Genomic DNA, 21,908 nt, shown 5'->3' on the forward strand with positions numbered 1-21,908 from the left:
TAGCCTCCGGCTTCATGACATGAGATGATGCGATCAAATACAGGACTTCTATATGATTATAGCCACAAATGTGTGTCCATCAAAGTCACTGCCCTTAATTTGATCCAGAAACTTCCCTGTCCTGGAGAGAGAGAGAGAGAGACTTTGTGTAGGTCTGTTCCAAACAGCAAATCACTACACGAGGCAATAAACAGCAGCAGAGAATTCCCCTCTGGTCCAGAAACAGTGTTTTCTTGAATTTACCCGAAATATTTTAATTCCACCAATTTTAATGGATTGTAGTGTGTTCCCTTTGCAGTGTTGGCCCTAGCGTTATATATTATACATTTTACACTCGTGCACAAACCGCACCTATTTATATCAATGCATTGTCATCACTGGTTTTATTTAATGGTTACGCTAACAAAAAATAAATATTAATTACACTAGTATCCTGAATGTGTCGGCAGTCATGCACCTTTATTCTCCCTATTTATGCTGAAGTACTTTTAGGTAATTTTTTTTTTTACTTAAGATTTGTTCATATTTTCAGTATTACCTACAGGTCTGAGAATTTAGGATATTATAAGCACCTAATTCTAGTGTCGCCCACTTGTAAGGATCACCTACGTGTTCACGGGATACAGCTGAACGATACTATTTCACAGCTTTCACAGTCATAACTCATATTCATCCATGCCTATCCTGTGTGTGTCATATCCTGTCTCACGTGTGTTTATTAAGTATTGGGTATTATTATTGTCTCTGTGTAGCAGCTCTGTGCCTGTGTTCTTTTCAAAGCTGAAACATAAAACAAAGAGCGAGCAGAGTAAATGAGCTGTTTGGTTTTCAGACATCAATTGTCTTCGTATTCACTCCTCATTGTTTGCGCTGTGCTATTTCTGAAGAGAAGTCTTTGTTCTACATCGCAGACCGCTTAGGATCGGTTCTCCCCTTTAAAAGTGTTTACGATGTATTTATAGCATCAAATATTTATGTGCACTTCTGTGAGTGCTCGGTGGATTTCTCTTTGTTGCTGAGAGTTTTAAGAATGATTGAATGGTCATTCAGTGACAAATGTTTGAGGCTCATCCTTTGCCACCATTCAACACGATTAACCCCAAACCAAACCATCAAGTTTGCTGCGAAAGAACCCACAAGCAAGTGCAGGGCGGAAAAGAATAGTGGATTCCAGGCGAGGGGGTGAAGAGGGGAGAGAGATGGGGGACAATGAGGTTGTAAATGTTGGACAGGAAGGGGTGAGGGTGGGAGCCTTGTTTTATTCTTACTTGAGGCCACTGGAGTGCCCCCGCCGTCTCCAGGATCCAATCCGTGTATAAAGCGCGAGTCTCCAAAATGGCGGCTGGTGAGATGGACGGACTGCAGGGCCCTCGCGCCGCTGTCTGCTGACTGTAGAAAAAGGAAAAACAATTATGCAATGAAACAAGAACACGAACTTGAAAAAAAAAAAAAAATGTTTCATTGATTGGCAGGAGGGGAGGGGAGGGGTCGATCCAAGTCAAACAAACAAAGCCTACTCTAGTGTTTAAAACAAACAAAAAAAAAAGACAGATTATAGCTTAATTTCTTTGTGGAACAATTATCGTGGAAGCATTTATATATTGTTAGAAGTTAATTAAGTTTAGAACAACATGAAACTGCCTATTTATGCCATTTAGGTGGGTCGGGTCTCCTTTTTGCACACTCTAATTGATGTGTCATTGGTTTAGTAGGTTCTTTGATCGATGTTGTTTATTTTATGTTGTCATCCTTTTTTTCTTTTTGAGTAAAAATCATGGACACATGTTTACTATGTATTTATAGCATCGTGTGTGTGTGCGGGTGTGTGTGTGTGTGTGTGTGTGTTTGTGTGTATATGGGACTCCTGCACATTAAACTCACATGAGGATCAAATTGTGTTTTTACATCACATTTACTGAATTTTAACTTAATTTAAACATTAACATGAAGTTCACGTGCACACACACACACACATGAATAATATATTTCTATATATATATATAAAGATATATATTGCTCATGTGTTTCTCACTGAGCTCATCCATGAACCAAGGAATGAATTCACATTCCGTGTGATCAATAACTAGACATCAACTAAAATAAATGGCAGAGGCTCATCCACCATTCAGTAAAATTAACCCCAAACCAAATCAACAAGTTTCCAGTTTTGTAATTGTGACGCTCTGACAATTGTTTCATCAAATAAAAACTATATCTCTAGTGTTTAATTATTATGTTGGTAGTCATCAATTGAAATAAATTTGACTATTAATTTGCACAGTTTCCTAAGCAATATGCCAAATCCTCTTTTGTTTGAGACTCGTAAATGTGAGGATTTGGTACTTTAATGTGATTTTAACTGGAAATGTTTAGTCCTTCACACTCCTGTTTAGAAAAAAAAATGCATGAAGACATTGGTGTGGGTCTAAAGTATTGATTAGATATTGCAGCAATTTAGCTATAAACCCCAAAATAACAAGCTTTGTCATAAAGAATTCATTGGGTTGTCTATATTTGATATTTGTCCCTGTGGGTTATATATGTAAAAGCCAGTATGACCATGTGAAGATGTGAAATATAAGAATGCTGATTTTCTCCCCTCTCCCCACCAATTGCCACTATAGCTGCGGGCCGGAGGCGTGGCCGCCAGACCTACAGCCGCTACCAGACCTTGGAGCTGGAAAAAGAGTTCCTGTTCAACCCCTACCTGACCCGGAAACGCCGCATCGAGGTGTCCCACGCACTGGCGCTGACAGAGAGGCAGGTAAAGATCTGGTTTCAGAACAGGAGGATGAAGTGGAAGAAAGAGAACAACAAGGACAAGTTCCCCAGCAGCAAGAGTGAGCAGGAGGCCGTGGAGCGGGAAAGGAGGGAGAAGGAACTGCACGAGGGGGACGGAAGTGGAGGAAGCGGAAGTGGAGAAGGCGGAGGTGGAGGAGGAGGGGTCCCGGTGGCAGTGGCAGTGGCGGTGGCGGGCACAGCGGGACCACAGGCCCCTGTGAATGAGGATTGCTGCGAGAAAGCCCACAAGCAAATGTAGGGAGGAAAGAAATAGTGGATTTCAGGGGATGGGGTGAAAAGGGGAGAGAGACGGGGGACAATGAGGTTGTAAATGTTGGACAAGAAGGGGTGAGGGTGGGTGGGTTGGGGTCGTTGTTTTATTCTTACTTGAGGCCACTGGACTGCCCCGCCGTCTCCAGGATCCACTCCACGGGAGGAAACGTGTGTTTCCAAAATGGCGGCTGGTGAACTGGACGGACTGCAGGGGCCCTGCGCCGCTGTCTGCTGACTGTAGATGATGAAAAAAATGATGCAATGAAGCAAGAACACGAACTTGAAAAAAATAAAAAAAGATAAAATTGATTGGCGAGAGGGGAGGGGTCGATCCAAGTCAAGCAAACAAAGCCTACTCTAGTGTTTAAAACAAAGAAAAAAGAAATAAAAAATTATAGCTTCATTTCTTCGTGGAACAATTATCGTGGAAACATTTCTATATTGTTAGAAGTTTATCATTAACAATTTTATCTTTGGCAGCTGTATAGTTTTTAAGTTAAAAATGATGATGGTGCACTTTTTACTGTACTTCTCACTTATATGTTGTTGTTGTTGTTGTTATGGTAATGATTGATGATTGATGACGATGATGACGTAGCAATTAATGAAATTTCCAACAACATGAAACTGCCTATTTATGCCATTTTAGTGGGTCGGGTCTCTTTTTTACACACTCTAATTGTCGTTTTAGTTCGTTATTTGATCGATGGTGTTTGTTTTATGTTGTCATCCTTTTTCTCTTTTTGGGTAAAAAGCATGCGCACAGTGCAGATTATAAAAAAAAAAGAACATTCATAAAAATAAAAAATGAGAAAAAAATTTAATAAAAATGTTGCTTCCTGCATTTAATGTGAAGAAAGAGTTCTGCTGTGAGTCAGTGGTGTTGTTATAGGGTCGATCTTACTAGACTTCTACAGGGTTCAGTTCAGGAGAAAATAGAAGTGTGAGATGTTAGTTAACTTTGAACTGATCAGAAATTGGGATAAAAAGAAAGACAAGCTAGTAACTTCCATTCGCTTTTATTTCATGCACACTTTTCTCTGTCCTTTTCCTCTCCCCTCTCCCCCTCTTCCTTCTCCTCCTTCACCAACTCTCTTCTCTCTGTGCACTTCTGTCAGCACCCAGACTGATAAAACCGCTCGGTTCGCGAGGCCAAACATTTAAGCCTTGACTCGGAAGTCTCCCCCCCACACACACACACACTCCCCACACACCCTCCTCAATCCTCACACCCCCACCACTCCTCCAATACACACTTAGCCTACACACACACACACACACACAGTCCACATCCTATTCAAACATGCCTTTATTTATGGCCTGGTCCTCCACCTCCACTTACATTATTACAGGCCTGTATACACTGCCTTCCATCATCATCACGATGACGACTTGAGGTCGGATCGTTTCCATATGGGAAGATCAAACACACTGAGTGTGCACATTTACACATCCATACAGCCTGGACCTGGTGCTCGTTACTCAGACTTCAGGGGAAATCCACAGTGTTGTCAGACCACCGCTAAGTATTCTTCTGATTGAGTTTCCAGCCGTTACATTTTGGAACAGGTTCAGGAAAAGTTGTGATTGGTAGTCCAGTTCCTCCGAGGGAGCATGGGTTTGACAGATTAATGAAGACTTCACACACACACATCCAGTGTTTTTCTCCATCAGATGACAACCATCAGACAGAGACACAGGGACATGTGCGTTCCTCCGCTGAGAAACGAGCCATAGAGTCACTACACTGGTTTGTCAACGCAGTTTCCAAATGAAAAGTCTGAAATAGTGCAATTCAGAAATTTTGGCACAATGTTGCTGCAGCTTGTTTTGCCTTGATATCATTTTATTCATTTTTTAACAAAAATATAATAAATTAAGTTAGGGGACTCAAGCTCAGATTACATTACCTTATTCCAGACGAAAACAAACAGCATCGGCCTCGACTAAAGATAAGTAATAATATAAGATACTTATGTTTTATAATATAAGATAAAACATAAGTATAAGGAGATTTGGGGATAGATAAAGCTAAAATGCTCATTTGGATGGAGATGTTTTTTGTTTTGAAATAGTTTTAACTAACACATACATGTGGAAAGATCCAATCAATGATTCAAAATCTTTTTGATCTATGGATTTGTGGGTGGCAGGTGTCTGCATCATTTTTTCCAGACATCTCAATTTTTGTCCATTCAGACTGAAATACAACCGTCAAACCAAAGTCATTAGGGCCTTCAAAATACTGCAGGATTGGGGACGCAAAATAAAAAAGTAACAAAAGTGATGCATTTTAAAACTAAAACTCAGTGGATGTAGCCTTAAGCTAACAAATATACTATATTAGTTTAATGCATGTGGGAGGAACATGTCAAATTATGTAATATAATGTAACAATTGTATGATGTTTCCAATTGATGGAATCCTACAACCATGAAAATCTATATATTTACACACATTGGAAACCTCCCTCTAATGACACTGTCTGTTAGTCTGTTATCCATCTATAAAACACAGAATACCAGATTTTGTCGGGGGTCAGTATGAAATAACAGAATATGCTAGAATGAGAGTCCAATGATGAGTCGGTGCATGGCTGGATTCAACTCCTAAGGGGCCCTGGGGCAATAGCTTGATGTTGGGCCCCAATTGACCCTCTCACACAGAGCACTACACAGTAGAGACCTGATTATGCTCCGTGTGAACACAGAATGATAATACAGCAGTTCAAAATACATTTGGACAAAGGGCCCTTCTAAATGAAAACTGTGCACGTGTAAAAAACAGAACCATATGAATTGTTCGTGTAATCAGCTTACTCGCGAGCCAGAGTTTTATTGTTCAGTGAAACGTAGCTGTCATGTGAGACATCATAACTCTTTCCAACAGATGCCCCCAAACAACAAGTTTTGATTGAAGTGATGAAGCGGTGCATTGGGAGAAGGTCAGGGCGGATGGACTGCTTGACAATATTTTGTACTTTAACAGGGGGACTACTGTTTGTTTTCCTTTTCCAATGTTGTTTCTTTTTTCCATGACAAACTGTTCGATAACCTCAACCACGTGTTGTTGCAGGCATGACGATGGTCAATAACCTTAGGGGGCAGCCTCTATGGCCTGTTTTAAGCAGAACCATAATTTTTCCCTGAATCTAGACAGGTTGTCACCGTGCGTAAACCTAACCAAAGCTTTGTAACAGCACCAGCACATTAGAAAAGCGTTAGTGAATTATTTTTCGACAGCGACCGTATTGCTGCCAAAGAATAGGGGCCCAAACTGGGAAAACGCTCCTGTGGGTCAGAGGAGAGAGACATTTAGGTACAATAACTGGGGTTCATGCACATGTACACACACTAAAAAAATAGATATTGGCTGGCTGTCCTATTTACTTGAATGCAAAGTGTATTTTGCATGATATAATTATGTGATAACATTGCGCTGGATTTGCAAAATATTCAACAACTTCGCTTTAATAAGATTCAATCACGTTGATATGAACTGATATGTGCGAGTTTCTGCGCAAGAAGCACGGCAATCATCGCGAGAACGCACCGCGATGAGACATCGCGAGAAGACAAAATACCGGAAGTCAGGTACGTTACCGGTGGTGTACGTCAGGCGCATGGAAAAGGTAAGGGAAAATCAGTTTCCATCCAATCATATGCGGGCGAAATATTGTTCAGAAATCTCATCAGCTGTTAGTCTATTAATTTTCCACGGTATTAGAACCCAGCTTTTATTTGTTACTCGGTGTTAGCGGGTTTTTATCAAACTTAGAAAGTCGTCCGTCACACATGGCGAGTTAACACGGTGTTTTGTGTTGCTAGTTGTGCTTCTATAGCTTTAAAAATAGGTACTCAAATACTTTTATATAAGTATTGAGCTGAAGAATAACGTTAAATCGTGTGAGAAGGGAACAGCAGAGAAGACGCGGCGTGTCTGAACACCGTTACAGGTGAGCAGAGCTCCATTATGGCTGCACTCGGCTTATTTTAACACGAAGGAACATTTGCTGGCAGAAATAGTGAGTAACGTTAGCGCAATGGGGCAGTGCGACTAGTTAACGAGTTGATATAAATAGGAGTCGAGCATGGCGGAGCACGTGACTCATTCATGCAGACACGTGAAACAGGACGTCCACAAACGTTGCATTGTGTTCCATATACTGGAATTTGTCTACAAGTAATTGAGAAAACTTTTGCTGCAGCATTGCTCAAGTTGGAGCATTTTGCACATGTGCCAGGCAGAAAACTGGATGAGTTTATAGAGGAACTGCATTACTTGCCAAGTTCAGCAACATTGCCTCACTCCATTAACGTTCTTGAGAGTGTATTTCAGAAACACAGTACCACAACTGATATAGATGTGTTGACTGAAGTAGCCACTGCTCTGTGCACATCTAACCCCTTGCTCAAAGCCATAGGGAAAGATGGGCCCCTGAGCACATCTTATCTTCGCAACCAGTATTATAAACAACACTTTAAGGTTGAAGAGCCCATTGAGTACATACTTGATGCCAAGGAAAAACAAAGTTTTCAATATGTGCCCGTACTGAAGTCTTTGCAGCAGCTCTTTGATAGAAGCGATGTTGTGGACAGGGTAGTTGAAAACCACAAAGCACAGCAGACTAATAGGCAGCATACTGAGCAGCAAACTTACAAATCTTCTCAGGATGGTTCTCACTTCCAGGAGAACAGTTTTCTGTCGGGGGATGAGTTGAGAATTTTGATAACTTTATATGTAGATGACTTTGAGATCTGCAATCCCCTGGGTACTTCACGCAGGAAACATAAGCTTTGTGGAATCTACTGGAGCTTGAGTAATTTGCCTCCAGGTTCACATTCATCACTTTCCTCAATTTACTTTGCAGCCCTGTGTTAATCTGATGATGTGAAAAAGCATGGTTTTGACAGTGTCTTACATCCTCTGCTTCGAGATATGAAAACTCTGGAGGAAGAGGGAGTTTTCATTCCGTTGCTCGGAAGATGTCTTAGAGGAACGATTCAAGTTGTTGCAGCAGATAACCTGGGTGCTCACAGTTTAGCTGGTTTCAATGAGAGCTTTTCTGGTGGGTATATCTGTCGATTTTGCACAGGAACAAGAAAAGACATCCAGACAAAAGATGTAAAGTCGGGTGCATTTAGTCTCCGAACAAAGGAACTCCATGACTCTCATGTGAAATCAGCTCAGGAGAACGGTACAAGTTGTTTCAGAGTGAAAAGCCATTGCGTTATCACCAAAACTCTTTCCCACTTCAGTGTTCTCACAGGTTATCCCCCAGATGTTATGCATGGTGTTTTCGAGGGCATAGTGCCGGTAGAGCTTGCACGGTGCTTGGCATTGCTAATATAAAAAAAATAGTTCAATCTTGAAACCCTCAACCAGTCCATCTTGCATTTCCCTTACAAGTGGGGAGACAAGACCAACAAGCCACATGTGATCCCAACAAGGAAAACATGTGTTTTGGTGGGAATGCTCATGAAAACTGGGCTCCACGCCTGAGGGTGAAATGGGGTGGCAAATACTGCTGGACTTGAAAGACATTGTAGAGCTTGTCGTTGTTCCAGCACACACAGATGAGTCCATTGCCTCTCTTGAAGGCAACATTTCCGAGCACAGACAAAAATACCAAGAACTGTTCCCTGACCTGCAGCTCAATTTCAGAAATGGAATGATAGTCGCTCTACACAGGAGAAACTGTGTTTCATCGTAAGAAGGCTTTTGGGATGGTACAGGGAACGTTTCAGAGCCTTTGAGCTGAGTGCATGTCCAGCCAGAGAAACGGTTTTGATTGAGCTTGGTGAACTGGCTGATGACTACCCTTTGACCGACTACTTTGTTGGACCTCTCAGAATGGTGACATTAAAAAGACATGTTATCACATAAGGTATGTTAATCTTTATATTAAATGTCAAATGGCTTTGTTCTAGCATTGTTTTTTGAAGTTCTGACCAATTTTTGTTGAAACATTTTAGCCTAATCTTCTCTTTCCTCATTTGCAGACTTCGGTGAAATGGCTGATCTAGTGAAGCTCCGAATCATTCTGGGAGAAAATAATTCCCAAAGATTGATCCTTCCAGGCGGGATACCAGAGTCTATCAGTGACCTCGCACACCAAATAAAGCAGCAGTGTGGAGTAGAAGGGGACTTCAGGCTTCAATTCATGGATTATGAGTTTGGGAATGAATTCACCAACTTACTCTCAATGTCAGATGTCCAGGACAAAAGTACCATCGAGGTCATATTTGATTCCATTGCATCTGTCCAGCATGATGGCTCTCCGCCCCCTCCCTACCCAGCTGCTGCTGCCACCTTTCGATCTCCAGATGACTCCTCGTCCCTTTCTTCTGGTAGCTCACATGATGCAGAAATACTGTCTTCACCGGAGTCCACTTCCTCAAGATCCTCTGGATTGCCCATTATCTTCAATGTTCTCCTATGATGCTGAGCCACAGCTGGAAAGGGCCAAGACTGCTTTCAAAGAAACTGGAACTTTGTTAAGTCCTGATACCCAACTTAAATCAGCCATTCTTGATGGCTTAACTGAAACTATTGTCAAGTACAAAGTGTACCTCTCCGACCGTAAGTTTGAGGACGTAGCTGAAGCTCTTGTATCAACACATCTATGTTTGAAAGAGCCAGGCTCAGTCCCTGGATTTGGCGGCTGGAAGACGAGCTTGAAATATAAACTCGGTAACTACCGAACAAAGCTCAGGCTGCCCAGAAGTCACAGTAAATGCCCTAACACACAAACCTGATGGCAAATGCAGTCCTGCCTATGGTGTGAAGAGGCCAAAAAAAGCAGAAGTGAATTACTGCCCTGCCTATCCGTCTGGTGAAACAGCCGAGACACAAGAAAGACTAAGAGTGGCCCTCCTCTCAGAGGTGAAGAAAAGAAACAATGAGGAGAATGTGGCGAAAATGATGGACAAGACCTTTGCTTACAGGAGGCAAGAAGTAGTTCGGGAGGCACCAATGATAGCTGATTTCAAAACGAGGTGGCCGGCTCTCTTCCATGTGCGTGAGGTAAGTAAATGACTGTGTGAAGGAACATCCCCTTTTACTTTTTACAGTGTGAGCTATATAGAGAGACCTATGTGCGGACTCTGGTGTAATTCATGAACTGGTTAGGATTCACTTCCTCTGACAGTGGAATCTGTATGGAGAAAACTAATATTGATACACACATGTGTTTTCAGTCTGACCTGCTAAATCATTTCATGTACCAGTGAAATCAAAATAGCCAAATAGCCTTGTCTTTTTCTCAATTTGTAGGTGTGTGTGGAATTCAAGAGTTCTTTTTTTGAGTGCACATGCACATGTACTTCCATTTCAACCTCTAAGAGGAATGCTTGAAAAAACGAGCGCACCCATTTCTGCTCTTTATAACATCAGGAATGGGTGGATAGGCCCTTTCTTCACCCTCACCCATATTCTCTGTCTAAGGCATATAGGTCTGTCCCTGTGTTCTGCGTGAGGTGAGTTGCTGTCATTAACTTAAAATGGATATCATTTTACACAGCCTGTGTTCCCCTCACAGCTGCTCCTACCTGTGAAACTCGATTCTTCTGTCAGTGTCAATAATGTCTTTGAATATAGCCACTAGGTAATCAATCCTTTCTGACGCCACAGGTGGATTGACACATTAAGAAGGAGGATGGACTTCCTCAACAACCTCACACTTAGGTTTGGATGACTCTGGACCCTCTTCAACTACAGGCGGAGTGCTGGTCTGAGGCCTAGTTTTAGTTCCCAGTGTGGGGACTGGAGATGCACAATGGCGCAATTCTATCCTATGAACTCTCGTAATGGGGCCTCCCATAAAAGGATCCACAGTGTTATGTAGTCTCCTGTGTGTCCACCATTTTACAACAGTTGGACCCCAGGCATCTTTGATCTTATGTCTCCCTAAAGGACTGTGACGTTGAAATATCAGCTGACCGATGTTCACAGGAGGACAGCACATTTGCTCTAGCCAACGACATTTTTTTCAGTTTTCACAGTTATGTCGGACATGTCTACAACATATAAACCAGTGTACGTGTCAAATATTTCATAATTTATTAATGATGCCCATGTGAAGGTGGAGACAGAGACCATCTGCCCAGGGGATGTGGACTAATTGGACAAGTTGCCCAATCAAATCCACAAATCCAGCTTCATGAGCAGCGATGTGACGCTTGCCCTTTGGAAAAGGTAAATATTTTTTTATGGCACCATGAGGAGGAGAGGCCTGACGCCCAACACACACTCACAGAAGCCTTTAAGCAAAGCGCCAAAGTGAAGTTGTATGAGAAAGGATCCCACAGTGTTTTCAGTTTGTTTATTCAACAGACAAACCTTTTCTTTCTAATGCTATAACTGCCCCACTCCCTTCCCGTCAGAAAAAAAGACATCAGTGTATTTTTACGCACGCATGGCTTCTCTTTGATCTGTTAAACATTACATTCATCAGATTGTATCCTGCTGAAGTCAGTGCTGCTGGGAAAGGTCACATCTCAGCCTGGAGCCCAGCACCTGCAGGCCAGGTGAGTGTCCTCTGCTGCCTGGGCAGGAGCAGAACTATTAGGCTGAGGTGGTTTGTCTTGAAGGGCCTGGACAGTGACAGAGACACGCGGGCACTTACACCATCAGTTACTTAAATGTGTCGATTCTTCTTTTTTTTCTTTTCTTGTAAGAATTTGTAATGGAATCAGTGATGTGTTTCTTCTTGTGGAGCATCAATCCCCCAGTTTGCTTCAGCAGCCACTCGGGTGTCTGGTTTTGTTTGCCAAGCTTATAGCTCTGTAATATTTCAAGGCTCAGGACACAGTGGTGAAACGAATTAACCCGTAATTCTTCGTCCTTTGGTTGTTGCGGCCTCTTGAAGCCACGGCTGCTGAAAGCTTTATTGCGGAACGACTTTCAAAATGACTGCTTTCATATGCGCACCCCTCGCTTTCTGTATTACTGTTTACAAGTGTGTGTCGATCACTCTGCTTGCAGCGAGGAGCAGCAGCGGCACACACACACGCACACACACACACACACACACACACACACACACACACACACACACGCACGCACACACACGCACGCACACACACACACACACACACACACACACACACACACACACACACACACACACACACATCGCGAGCAAACAGCATGTTTTGCCCTGCTCTGATCATAGTATGAGTCTGAATAAAACGTAGATAACAGAGGAAATCCACCTCCTCTTTCATTCTTATCGGCAACTTTACGCATGTGCCATTGCGCCGTCTGCTCCAAGTCCAATCAATACCACAACTAAAGGTGTTTTCCAGTTCACTGAGATAACTTCACCCCCTTGCCGCCCGCACAGTAAAGGGCTGGAGTTTAAGCTGGATATTGTTTTCAAGGTACACGCGCTCAGTGATTAGTGGACACGTTCCTATAGCCGCTGCCCATTGATTGTATAATACAGATTGTACTGTCGGCTGTGTGCTGTGTGCGCGTGTGTGAGCTGCAGCGGTCATTCCCTGTATTTTACAGCTAATTTCTTTTATTACAATTTCTGCATCCGGAGGAAACCCCATTCCACCAATTGGGCATCTAGATATTATGTGAAGCCGCGGTCACGTGGTTTGCGAGGTAATGTGAGGCAGGGGAGGCAGAGATCGGGGTCGGATGATGTTTTTCTTTTTTTCTTTTGTGTAAATCTAGACAGTAATACTCCACCAATAATTCACTGTCGACATCAAACTGCCCCACAAATCAACAGCGCCAAATAATGAGTTCGCTCCACTTCACCGACGCGCTGTTTTCCAAATACCAACAACCCGCCGCGGGCTCTGCTCCTCACAGACTCCTCAACTTCTCCCTCCTCGTCCTCCTCTGCTCGTCCTGCGGTGGCGGATAGCACCACCATCGTGTCACCGATGTGGGAGACCGCGGAAGACCCCCCCCCCCTCCTCTTCTCCTCCTCCCTCCCTCTTCCTCCTCAACCTCCCCGTGGGTCTGTTTGTCTCTTTCGGGTCCAAACGGGAGCAGTGGTGGGTACTCAGCCCGGCGCGCATCCTCCAACCCGATAGAAAAGCACGCGGGGGCGCATGGGGGGACTTGTATAGCTCATCGATCCGCCCCAGCTCTGCTTGTCCAGCGCCATGTTAGCCGAGCCCGCCTGTAGGATACAGAAGCACCAGATGCACCAAGCGAGGCTACATGTTTACCACTGGATGGGAAGCTGAGGTGATGGATGGCGTTGGAGGGTTAGAAAAGTTATGAAACATCATTTGTGAGGCCATACAGGTGAGTTGAGAGAGGAAGAGGGGGGCAACTGGATAGTGTTTTCCCAAAAAAGTGTGTGTGTGTGTGTGTGTGTGTGTGTGTGTGTGTGACAGGGTGGGGTGAGGATAGGGGGATTGCTGTTTCGACCCAATAATTACTTTAAGTGCTCCTTAAACTGTTGGCCCGGTTGCGCAGCGGCCACTGGTGGTAGCCGAACTATGCCTGTCAGTCCCATTCTCTGTCACTGTTTTTACAATCCCCCCTCCTCTCTTTCTCCCTCTCTTTGCAGATCTTTTTATGGCGCGGCGACCTCCATAAAACCATAATTTAAGACTTGATGAATATTCATTAGGAGGTATTGTTTTAAGAATTGGACAGGGGGAGCGCAGGGGTGGCTGGAGTGTCAGTTTACCAAACCGGAGAAAATCTTGGGACAAAGTCCGCTCCCTCTCCAAGTGTCCACTGTTATCACTCATATTCAGGGCTGAGCTCGTCTTCTCCGTCCTGATAGTCTTGTGTTTCTCTGTCAGCGTGGCCTACTAACGGGCCCACTGAAAGCCCATTGTGCCATTGTACTGTCACCACAATCCGCTAATACTATAAACACTATAAATTAGCAGATGGGTTTGATCTCTGAATGCCCAGCCTTTCTACAGATTGTAAAAGCGGCTTTTGTGCCACAGCAGCGGGATGGACGCTGAATGGATGCGGGGCCTCGGAGCCTCGAACCACAACGCGCACACACACATGGCACAAAGAGCAGTTTTAGGACAGTGAATGGTGGCGCGTCAAAACTGCGAAATATGGTGAGAGTGTTTGTGGTCGCTCTCAAAAACAGCGAGGTGAAATCTCAAAGGAGACACACAGGCGTCTTAAAGCTCTGTTTTTATTGTTATCACCGTTTTTTTACATTTTCTCTTCTGCCCAGATGTGTTTGCGTAAAGTTGGAAACCCGATGTGTTTAAAGATAATCAGGTAACGTTTTAATTAAAGGGGTTTCTTTCCATCCTCACACTAGAGCTATCAACACACAAACACACACACACACGCAAACACAAACTGAGTTGTCCAAATTGTTTTTGGAGAAATCAGGTCCCTCCTCATTAGCAGGAGCCTCCAGGCCGCAGTGTGTGTGTGCTTGTGTGTGTGCGTGTTTGTGTATGCGTGTGTGTGTGTGTATAGCAATGCTTGTGCGTGCTTTTCAACTGTGGAGTTGTAATGAAGAGAGCGAAAAGAAGAAAGCTAAATCATGAAATGAAAAGTATTTTATTTCCTTGCGGTTTAAGGTCATAAAGTGAAAATTGTTTGGGGCTTTAGTTTAGGAAACAAGAGCGGAGAAGACAACACGGGTTATAAAATATTATAAATGTGTACACAATTAAAGTCTAAAACAATCCAACAGAACTCTACTCTGTCATGGCCATGGTATGAGGATTACTACTTCGGAAATGGGGTTTAAAGATCTTAAAGGAAATTAGACCAATAGTTTTTAGCCTAATAATTCCTATGATACAATAAAGGGGGAAAAGAGAGGAAGGAAAATAGAAAAATAACACACACACACACACACAAACGCACACACGCGCATAGTGAAGGGAGAACAAAACGTATATCATTCTCTTGGCACTTCTAATCTTTTCTCTCTTTCGCCTCTCTCTCTCTATCTCTCTCTGTGTGTGTGCGTGTGTGCGCGCGTGTGTGCGTGTGGGAGGACAGTCGAAGCAGCCGGCATGTATAACGAATTTATAGATTTTAATTTAGATCCAATTGCAGTCGGAGGATGATTGGGAAGGAAAAGTCAAGACCCGGATGTTCACGTGAACACTGGCCGACAACACAAATACCAGCTCTCACGGGGACGCGCGCAGATGTGTGCCGCGTTTACGAACGCTGCGTTATGGCCCTTCACGGTGGATGAGATTGGATTTTTTTCGTTTGAAGTTTGGTATTAAATTGATCCAGAGGGCGCGCACACACACACGCACACACACACTTACCAGCCGTGAAAGACAACCACTGTCCAGATGTGAGTCTGTGTGAGGAGTTAACAGAACTCAGGGCTTCAGTCAGGATTTTACAAAAAGTCTCCCCAAGCACGTTCATACCACCTTAACTTATTTACTTGTGTTGTTATTTTTTTATTTTTTTATTCGCTGTATATTTTAACCTTTTATTTTAATTTGTCTTTAGCCGTCTTTACACTTATAGGAATAAATATAGATTATTTTGTAAGACTGGGTCTCAGACCTCAGCCTGCAATATGGCATTCCATATCACCAAGTAACCAATCAGAAACCAATAACATGCCTCCATGGTGAGATATCTTGTCTGGTTTCCCTTATTTTCTGATATAAAGCAGAAACCTGTTTTTGACTCCAGACCTTTCCAGCATTTAATTTAACATTGATGCATCGTAAAAACACAAATATTTTTATACAACAGTAAGACATGCACAACTTAAAATACCCTGCCTTCATCCTTTAGATGATTGACATTTGATTATACAGACTCAGGGTCCAGATAAAACACAACATGGATTAAAATACATACAAATGCTCAAAAGAGACAAAAATAAATAAATTAAAATATAAAAAAATCTATATAAATACTCACAACTTACATAGAGACAACTATATCAATGCCTCCACAGTTGAGATTGGTAGTGTGTAGTGCTCCACATAATAACAAATTAATTGGTTTTCTTTTAGGTAAAAATACATTTTAAAAAAGGTCAGCAATGATGAGAGTAAAAATCATTGGAATCCGCCTGTACACAACTCACACAAAGAGTCTTTTTTGTCTGAATTACCCTCAGGTTGCTCAAAGTCCAAATTCTACAGAGGACATGACCTTATGTGCAGCAGTCCTGCAGCAGTGAGGGTAATAAAGCTCTTATCTGCAGTGTCAAATTACAAGTGGGACAGTAGCGGCATGGGAAGCCTCTAGTCTTGGCCAGAAAAGGCTTCGAAAAATCCATATCAAATCAATGTAATTCCATTTATTTCAGCTCATTTACACCGAAAAAAACCAGACAGTTGGAGGCTGCGGATTTACTGTGGGTCAGGAGATTTGTGGCAGACATGGGGAAAGGCATCTCTGATGGCAGCTGATGAAAACATATAGATTGCACTGTGAGTTCTCCGTCAGATCACACAGCCGGGCGCCCTGCCGTCGTCCTCCTCTGCTCGCTGTTCAGCCCTGTGACGACACCAGCAGAAAATCTTCCATCACACGTTTATGAGGGTGCATTAAACACATGCTAATGCTGCTTAACTCCACACAACAGTCACAAAGATCAGGCTGTTTCTTTTTACAGGCAGGTCACTAGTTTATGTTGTTACTCAGATGGCCTGCAGTGCGAGTTGAGAGAGACTCGCGTAGCAGAAGAGCAGAAATGTTGCATGAAGAAAAGCTGCATGGATTCAACATTTCAAAAACACAACCCATAAATTAAGAAAAATAGCCGCTAGAAATTTCCAAGTGGCAGAGTTCAACAACTTTCTCCTTAAATCCTCAATCTGACCTCCCACAGACAAGGAGGTTTCTCTTCACAGGAATCTGCAGAGGAAATGGGTTTAGATGTTTCTGTGGCCCACAGACGACCTCTGAGCGGTGAAAATGTGACCCAGTTTCTCTTCAACCTTGAGGCGCTGTGTGACCTCGTAAAGACGGGAGGTCAGCGTGGTTTCAGCGGTCTTACTCAGCGCTGACCAGTGTATATGTGACAAGAGGGACAATTGATTTTTTTTTCTCTCCTTGAATCAAATTAGTAATGCTTTAACACGTTTGTTGCACACGAGCAGCCGGACTCTCGTTCCAATGGTGTATGTGTCTGCTAACTTTATTGATTTAAGGAAAAGTTATACTCTCTACATCACAGCAGAGGTTTTGTACAATATGCAAACTTCTTCATTTAAATTGTGTAGCCAACTCATACACGCATGTATGTCTCTTAAGGGTCAAACAGTGTGTGGAGTAAATATTGAACAGTGGCTCAGACAGTAGCTGAACCACATCAGTTAGTAACTCCTTTCTGGTGTTTACGCAGGCATAGGTCAACATGGGTTTGCCAGGAAGTGGAGGTGGCAACAAGTGGCTGCCAGGTTGTAGCCAAAGCAAATCATTAACTCTGCAGACGTTTGTAGGATTCTGATAGCTCAGTACTTTATGGCAGTTACCAACTGCTAGTTTAAAAACAAAGTCCTAAATCTTCAATGTAAAAAATATAATCCCACCACAGCAGGATTTTGATATTTTAATAGGTTACAGAACTAAAAGTATTTTTAATTGATAAGAGTGTATCTGTTTGGTTCTAAAATAAATATGATGCCAGACATTTAACCCCAAACCCCATACTTTGCACAAAAATATTTAATTTAATTTAATTTTGATTTGTTGTGTTTTTATTTTCACTCATAGCATCCCTTGTTCTCTTTTCCATGTTGTCCCTATCACAAGATGCTAAATAAAAAGTATCTGTCAACCAAAATATTTGACATTTGAATCAAATATTCATTTGTTGGGATTACTTTACTTAAAAAAATAAAAGTGGAGCTATATTCTGTGAGACTGAATAAGACTTTGACCTGCACTATCCTATCCCCACCTGAAACAATTGTAGATCACATTTTATTATGTTAATTGTGTTTTTTTTATTAGTTCTTTTTTACGTCCAAATTGCTTGAACAAAGTTTCTATAATATTCAAACAGGAAGAGCAAATAAAGTGAGACTGTACATTCAGATGTTAGTGACGCTATGGGAGCCCAGTCTGAAGGTCTGTGGTAAGAGCACTAATGTTTGACAACTTCTAAAAGGTGAGAAATGAGAATAATATTTACTGTAATTTCCATTGACAGAATGATGAAACATTCATGTAGGAATTTCTGTTTTTGCTAAATAACCAAGAGATCCCCACAGCGCTTCTGGTTTGGCTGCAGCTGAGGCCAAATGTTTATGGTGGTTGAAACAGACAGACCTCTGTGCGGGGAGGCTTGGTTGTCTGTCCCTGTGTGTGTTTGCTTGCATGTGCATTTAAACTTCAAACTGTCAGTGAAACCGCTTCTTACACTAAAGACACACAAATGAATAAATAGATTATGAAATGGTAAAACTTAGCACCATGATCGGAATTTCTAATTTAAAGATGTTTAAAGACAACATTTCTGTTGAAGATGAAATGAGGATATACAGTATGTTGCACTGAAATCTGACTGAATGTGTCGTGAATGTGGAACTTTCCAAAAATGTATTACCTATATCCTCAAAATCTTTACTTCCAACATTACACTTCATAAAAAATAAAACTAAACTTAATATTCTATATCTGTTTTTTAAAGTTACTCTGCTCTGGAAAAAAGAAAGTTTCCCCTTCAAAGAAGATTCACCATCTTATTTTCATTTTCCTAACATCAAAACAAAACAAACAAAAGACAAAAACAAGAAAACTATTGTCATTTCAACAACTCCAACTTCACCCAAACATTATAATGATGAATGCAGTGGCAAACACAACCACTTGATGGCCACAGAGAGACCAAGAACAAATGCTTGCCCAGTACAAAAATATTTTATAGAATAGAAATATGCATATATATATATGCATATATATGTTTACATACATGATGCATACATGTATGTAAACACATACATAAATATACAGGGTTCTGTATATTGTGAGGAGGCATAGCATCCTCTGAAACATGTGCACTCTTTCTCAAAATATGAAGAAATACAAAAAATATACTTGGGAAATGATGTCAAGGACTTTCTCTTTGAATGCAAATGATCACATTCTGAAGGAGCTTTTAACATAAATGCAGTTTCTACAATTGTTTTTTGTTCCGACTGTAAAGATAGGAAAGAGGTGTGGTGTAGAATGCCTCAATTGATATATTGAGGAATATGGTACTGAAACTTATTTAGGTGATGAGGATAGTTAAAATCGACACATCTATTTTACGTTGAGTGGAGGCCATTTAAGTCAGTTACACATTAAACAGTGATGTGTGTCAGGACATCCGAGAACAAATGTATACATGTTCTTGTATGCTGAATTGTGCACTGGTTCCAAACAAAGTTTGTGATGAATGTGAACTATATGAGGTTCAGTCATGAGTTCTGAATCAAGCCATAAACCCGAGTGTTCAATTAGATCAACCTAACATTCTATATTTAAATTAATGGATTTTGTTTTAAGGCACTATAGGCAAAGACCAAACTGTAGGATTTTGTTTCATCAAGCCGTAGTTTATTAGATAAGTACCAGTTTTGTGAAGAATGGAAGTATTCGACCAAAGAGCTGTTTAGAATTGCAATCAATAAGAAATACAAGTATAAATGATAGTGTCATCTGTATGAAGTTAGATAGAAGTATTAAAGTAAGGGGTCAATCATCACTACAAATAGAGAAAAGGATTGGACCAAGTGTTGAGCCCTGCGGTACACCTCTTTGTTGAACAAATACAGTAAATCAGATCAACTCCCTTTAAGAACAACACATTGTTTTCTATCATATCGATAAGCATAATAATAATAAAAACAGTAATGCAATTTTAGATTGTCCAACTTAATAAGCACAAAGATTATCTAGGAGTAGGTACCAAAGCAACAGCCTGCTTGATATCTTTAAAAATAGCCCATGTAAGATTACCTGAATCAGATGCTGAAAGCAAATCATTAAAATGTTTCAAAAGAGCAGTGTATTGAACGACTAGATGTAAATCCAGACTGAAATTGTAAAAGGATGTTATTGGTCATGTGATAATGTGATAGCTACATGAAAAATATTTTTCAAATATTTTAGCAATAAAATGAATTATCAAAATTTGTTTACTGCCTTTATAACGAAGAGTAAGACATGAGTATTTCTAGATACGTGGTAACTTGGAGGTTAACCCTACCTTCAATATGAGTTATTTTTGTAAAGGAAAAGGTATTGTGAAAAGATGGAATATTATTGAAGCTGCCAGTCTGGAGGAAAAAAACAGGAATTAAATCACAGCAGAGAATAGATAAATGCCGACGAAACACCTGGACAAGAGTATCATGAACTATTAGAATGACATTTCTTATTGGATTTTTATGACATTGAAGTGTTTAATAGATTTTTAATACTGTTCCAAAATTGTTGGCATTTAAAAAAAACAAGACAGACATTCTTTATAAAAATTCAGATTTAGCTTTGCATGTTAAGTTCTTACAGATGCCTGTACGACTTCCAGTCAGCTTTTTCTTGTAGAAATGTAGCTCAAGGCTTATTGGTCTGTCTAAAGACACTTTTAAGTTCTGCACTTAATCAGGGTATTTTTCTTCCCTAGACCTTTGAGATTTTTCATTGAGCATGTCTATCAATACTTGAAAGAATTAACAATGTAAGAAAATCGAGACATCTAAACATTGGTTATAATTGATACCTATCCCAATTATTTGTTAAGTATTGATTAGATCTATGTTCAAATTATTTTGGGTATTTTAATCTTCCATACATAAGAAATAACTTTAAAAGTTTAACACAGGTTTTATATACACACACACACACACACACACACACACACACACACACACACACCACACCACACACACCACACACACACACACACACATGTTAGGTGAGTTTTTATATTATATTTTTTTTAAATCACCAATAATTATCATGAATCAAATTTACAGGACTTTCCAGCCAAACAGGGGAGGTACAACAGGATAGGCAGAGCATGCGATCGTCTGGGGCCAGTGAAAGGGCCCCCAGGAACAGGCTTATTATGTAAGTCGACAGTTTTGTGAGAGCCTCCATAAATTTTAGGACTTTTTTATGTTGGACTTTAGGAGACTGCAACACAGCCATGGTCAGAAACTCTACTACAAGACCCTATATCCCCAACATTCTAACAAAAGGTCTGTACTTTTTGTATTTCTAGTTGACGACTAGAACATCTAAATGCAAGTGTGTGATGTGCATGGGATGGTGATGGGGGTTGTTATTATATGCCTGTATGCACGTGATGTACTTTTTAAATACTTAAAAAAATAAAAGAGTTGTAAAAATGTGGTTTGGTATTTTATTTATTTGTTTTCCCCTTTTGGGGGGGTGTTGAAGGGCCCCCCTGGTCCCTTTTGCCCTGGCCCCCAAAGTCTCTTGAAACACCCCTGCCACGAGATGAAGCAGTAACTCAAAGAGTAAAGAAAAATCTTTTCAAAGAATTTAAGCATTCAGATCCATTTCACAGCAAGAAAACAAACGATAACAAAAACTGCTAACAACTGGAAATACAGCGGGAAACAGAGCAGGTTTTACGACATCTGGATACAAACACACAAATCATTTTATGGCAGATCATTTAAACACTCCAGTGAGATAGTCGCTCATACAGTAAAGACATTGGCTTCTGTAAAGAGAAAATAAAATGAAAACATTAGGCCTTTATCAAGCTGTGTCAATAACATTTCAGCAAACGCTCATCTGATTAAATGCGGCTTGACTTTGACTATAAGTGACCAACCGAAAAGCTGGAGGCACCACAATGTCCCGCCGCCTCCTAACGTTCAAGCCGAGTATGGAGACACTTCAGCGGCTGTGTGACAGGTGGACAGGCTGGGTCTCCA

At 41.3% G+C, this 21,908-nt stretch overlaps 1 protein-coding gene across 1 annotated transcript in view; it reads left to right on the plus strand.

Annotated features, from left to right (window-relative positions):
- hoxb8a (homeobox B8a) overlaps positions 1-3,124 on the plus strand; it is an 8,684-nt gene extending 5,560 nt beyond the window's left edge. Inside the window, exon 2 of the mRNA XM_035181721.1 lies at positions 2,625-3,124. Coding sequence (XP_035037612.1) covers positions 2,625-3,040 — 416 coding nt within the window. The 3' untranslated portion in view covers positions 3,041-3,124. The remainder of the gene's footprint in view (positions 1-2,624) is intronic.
- Positions 3,125-21,908: the final 18,784 nt, after the last annotated feature.

Source organism: Hippoglossus stenolepis, chromosome 16 (genome assembly GCF_022539355.2).
Source record: "Hippoglossus stenolepis isolate QCI-W04-F060 chromosome 16, HSTE1.2, whole genome shotgun sequence".
Classification (NCBI taxonomy): domain Eukaryota; kingdom Metazoa; phylum Chordata; class Actinopteri; order Pleuronectiformes; family Pleuronectidae; genus Hippoglossus; species Hippoglossus stenolepis.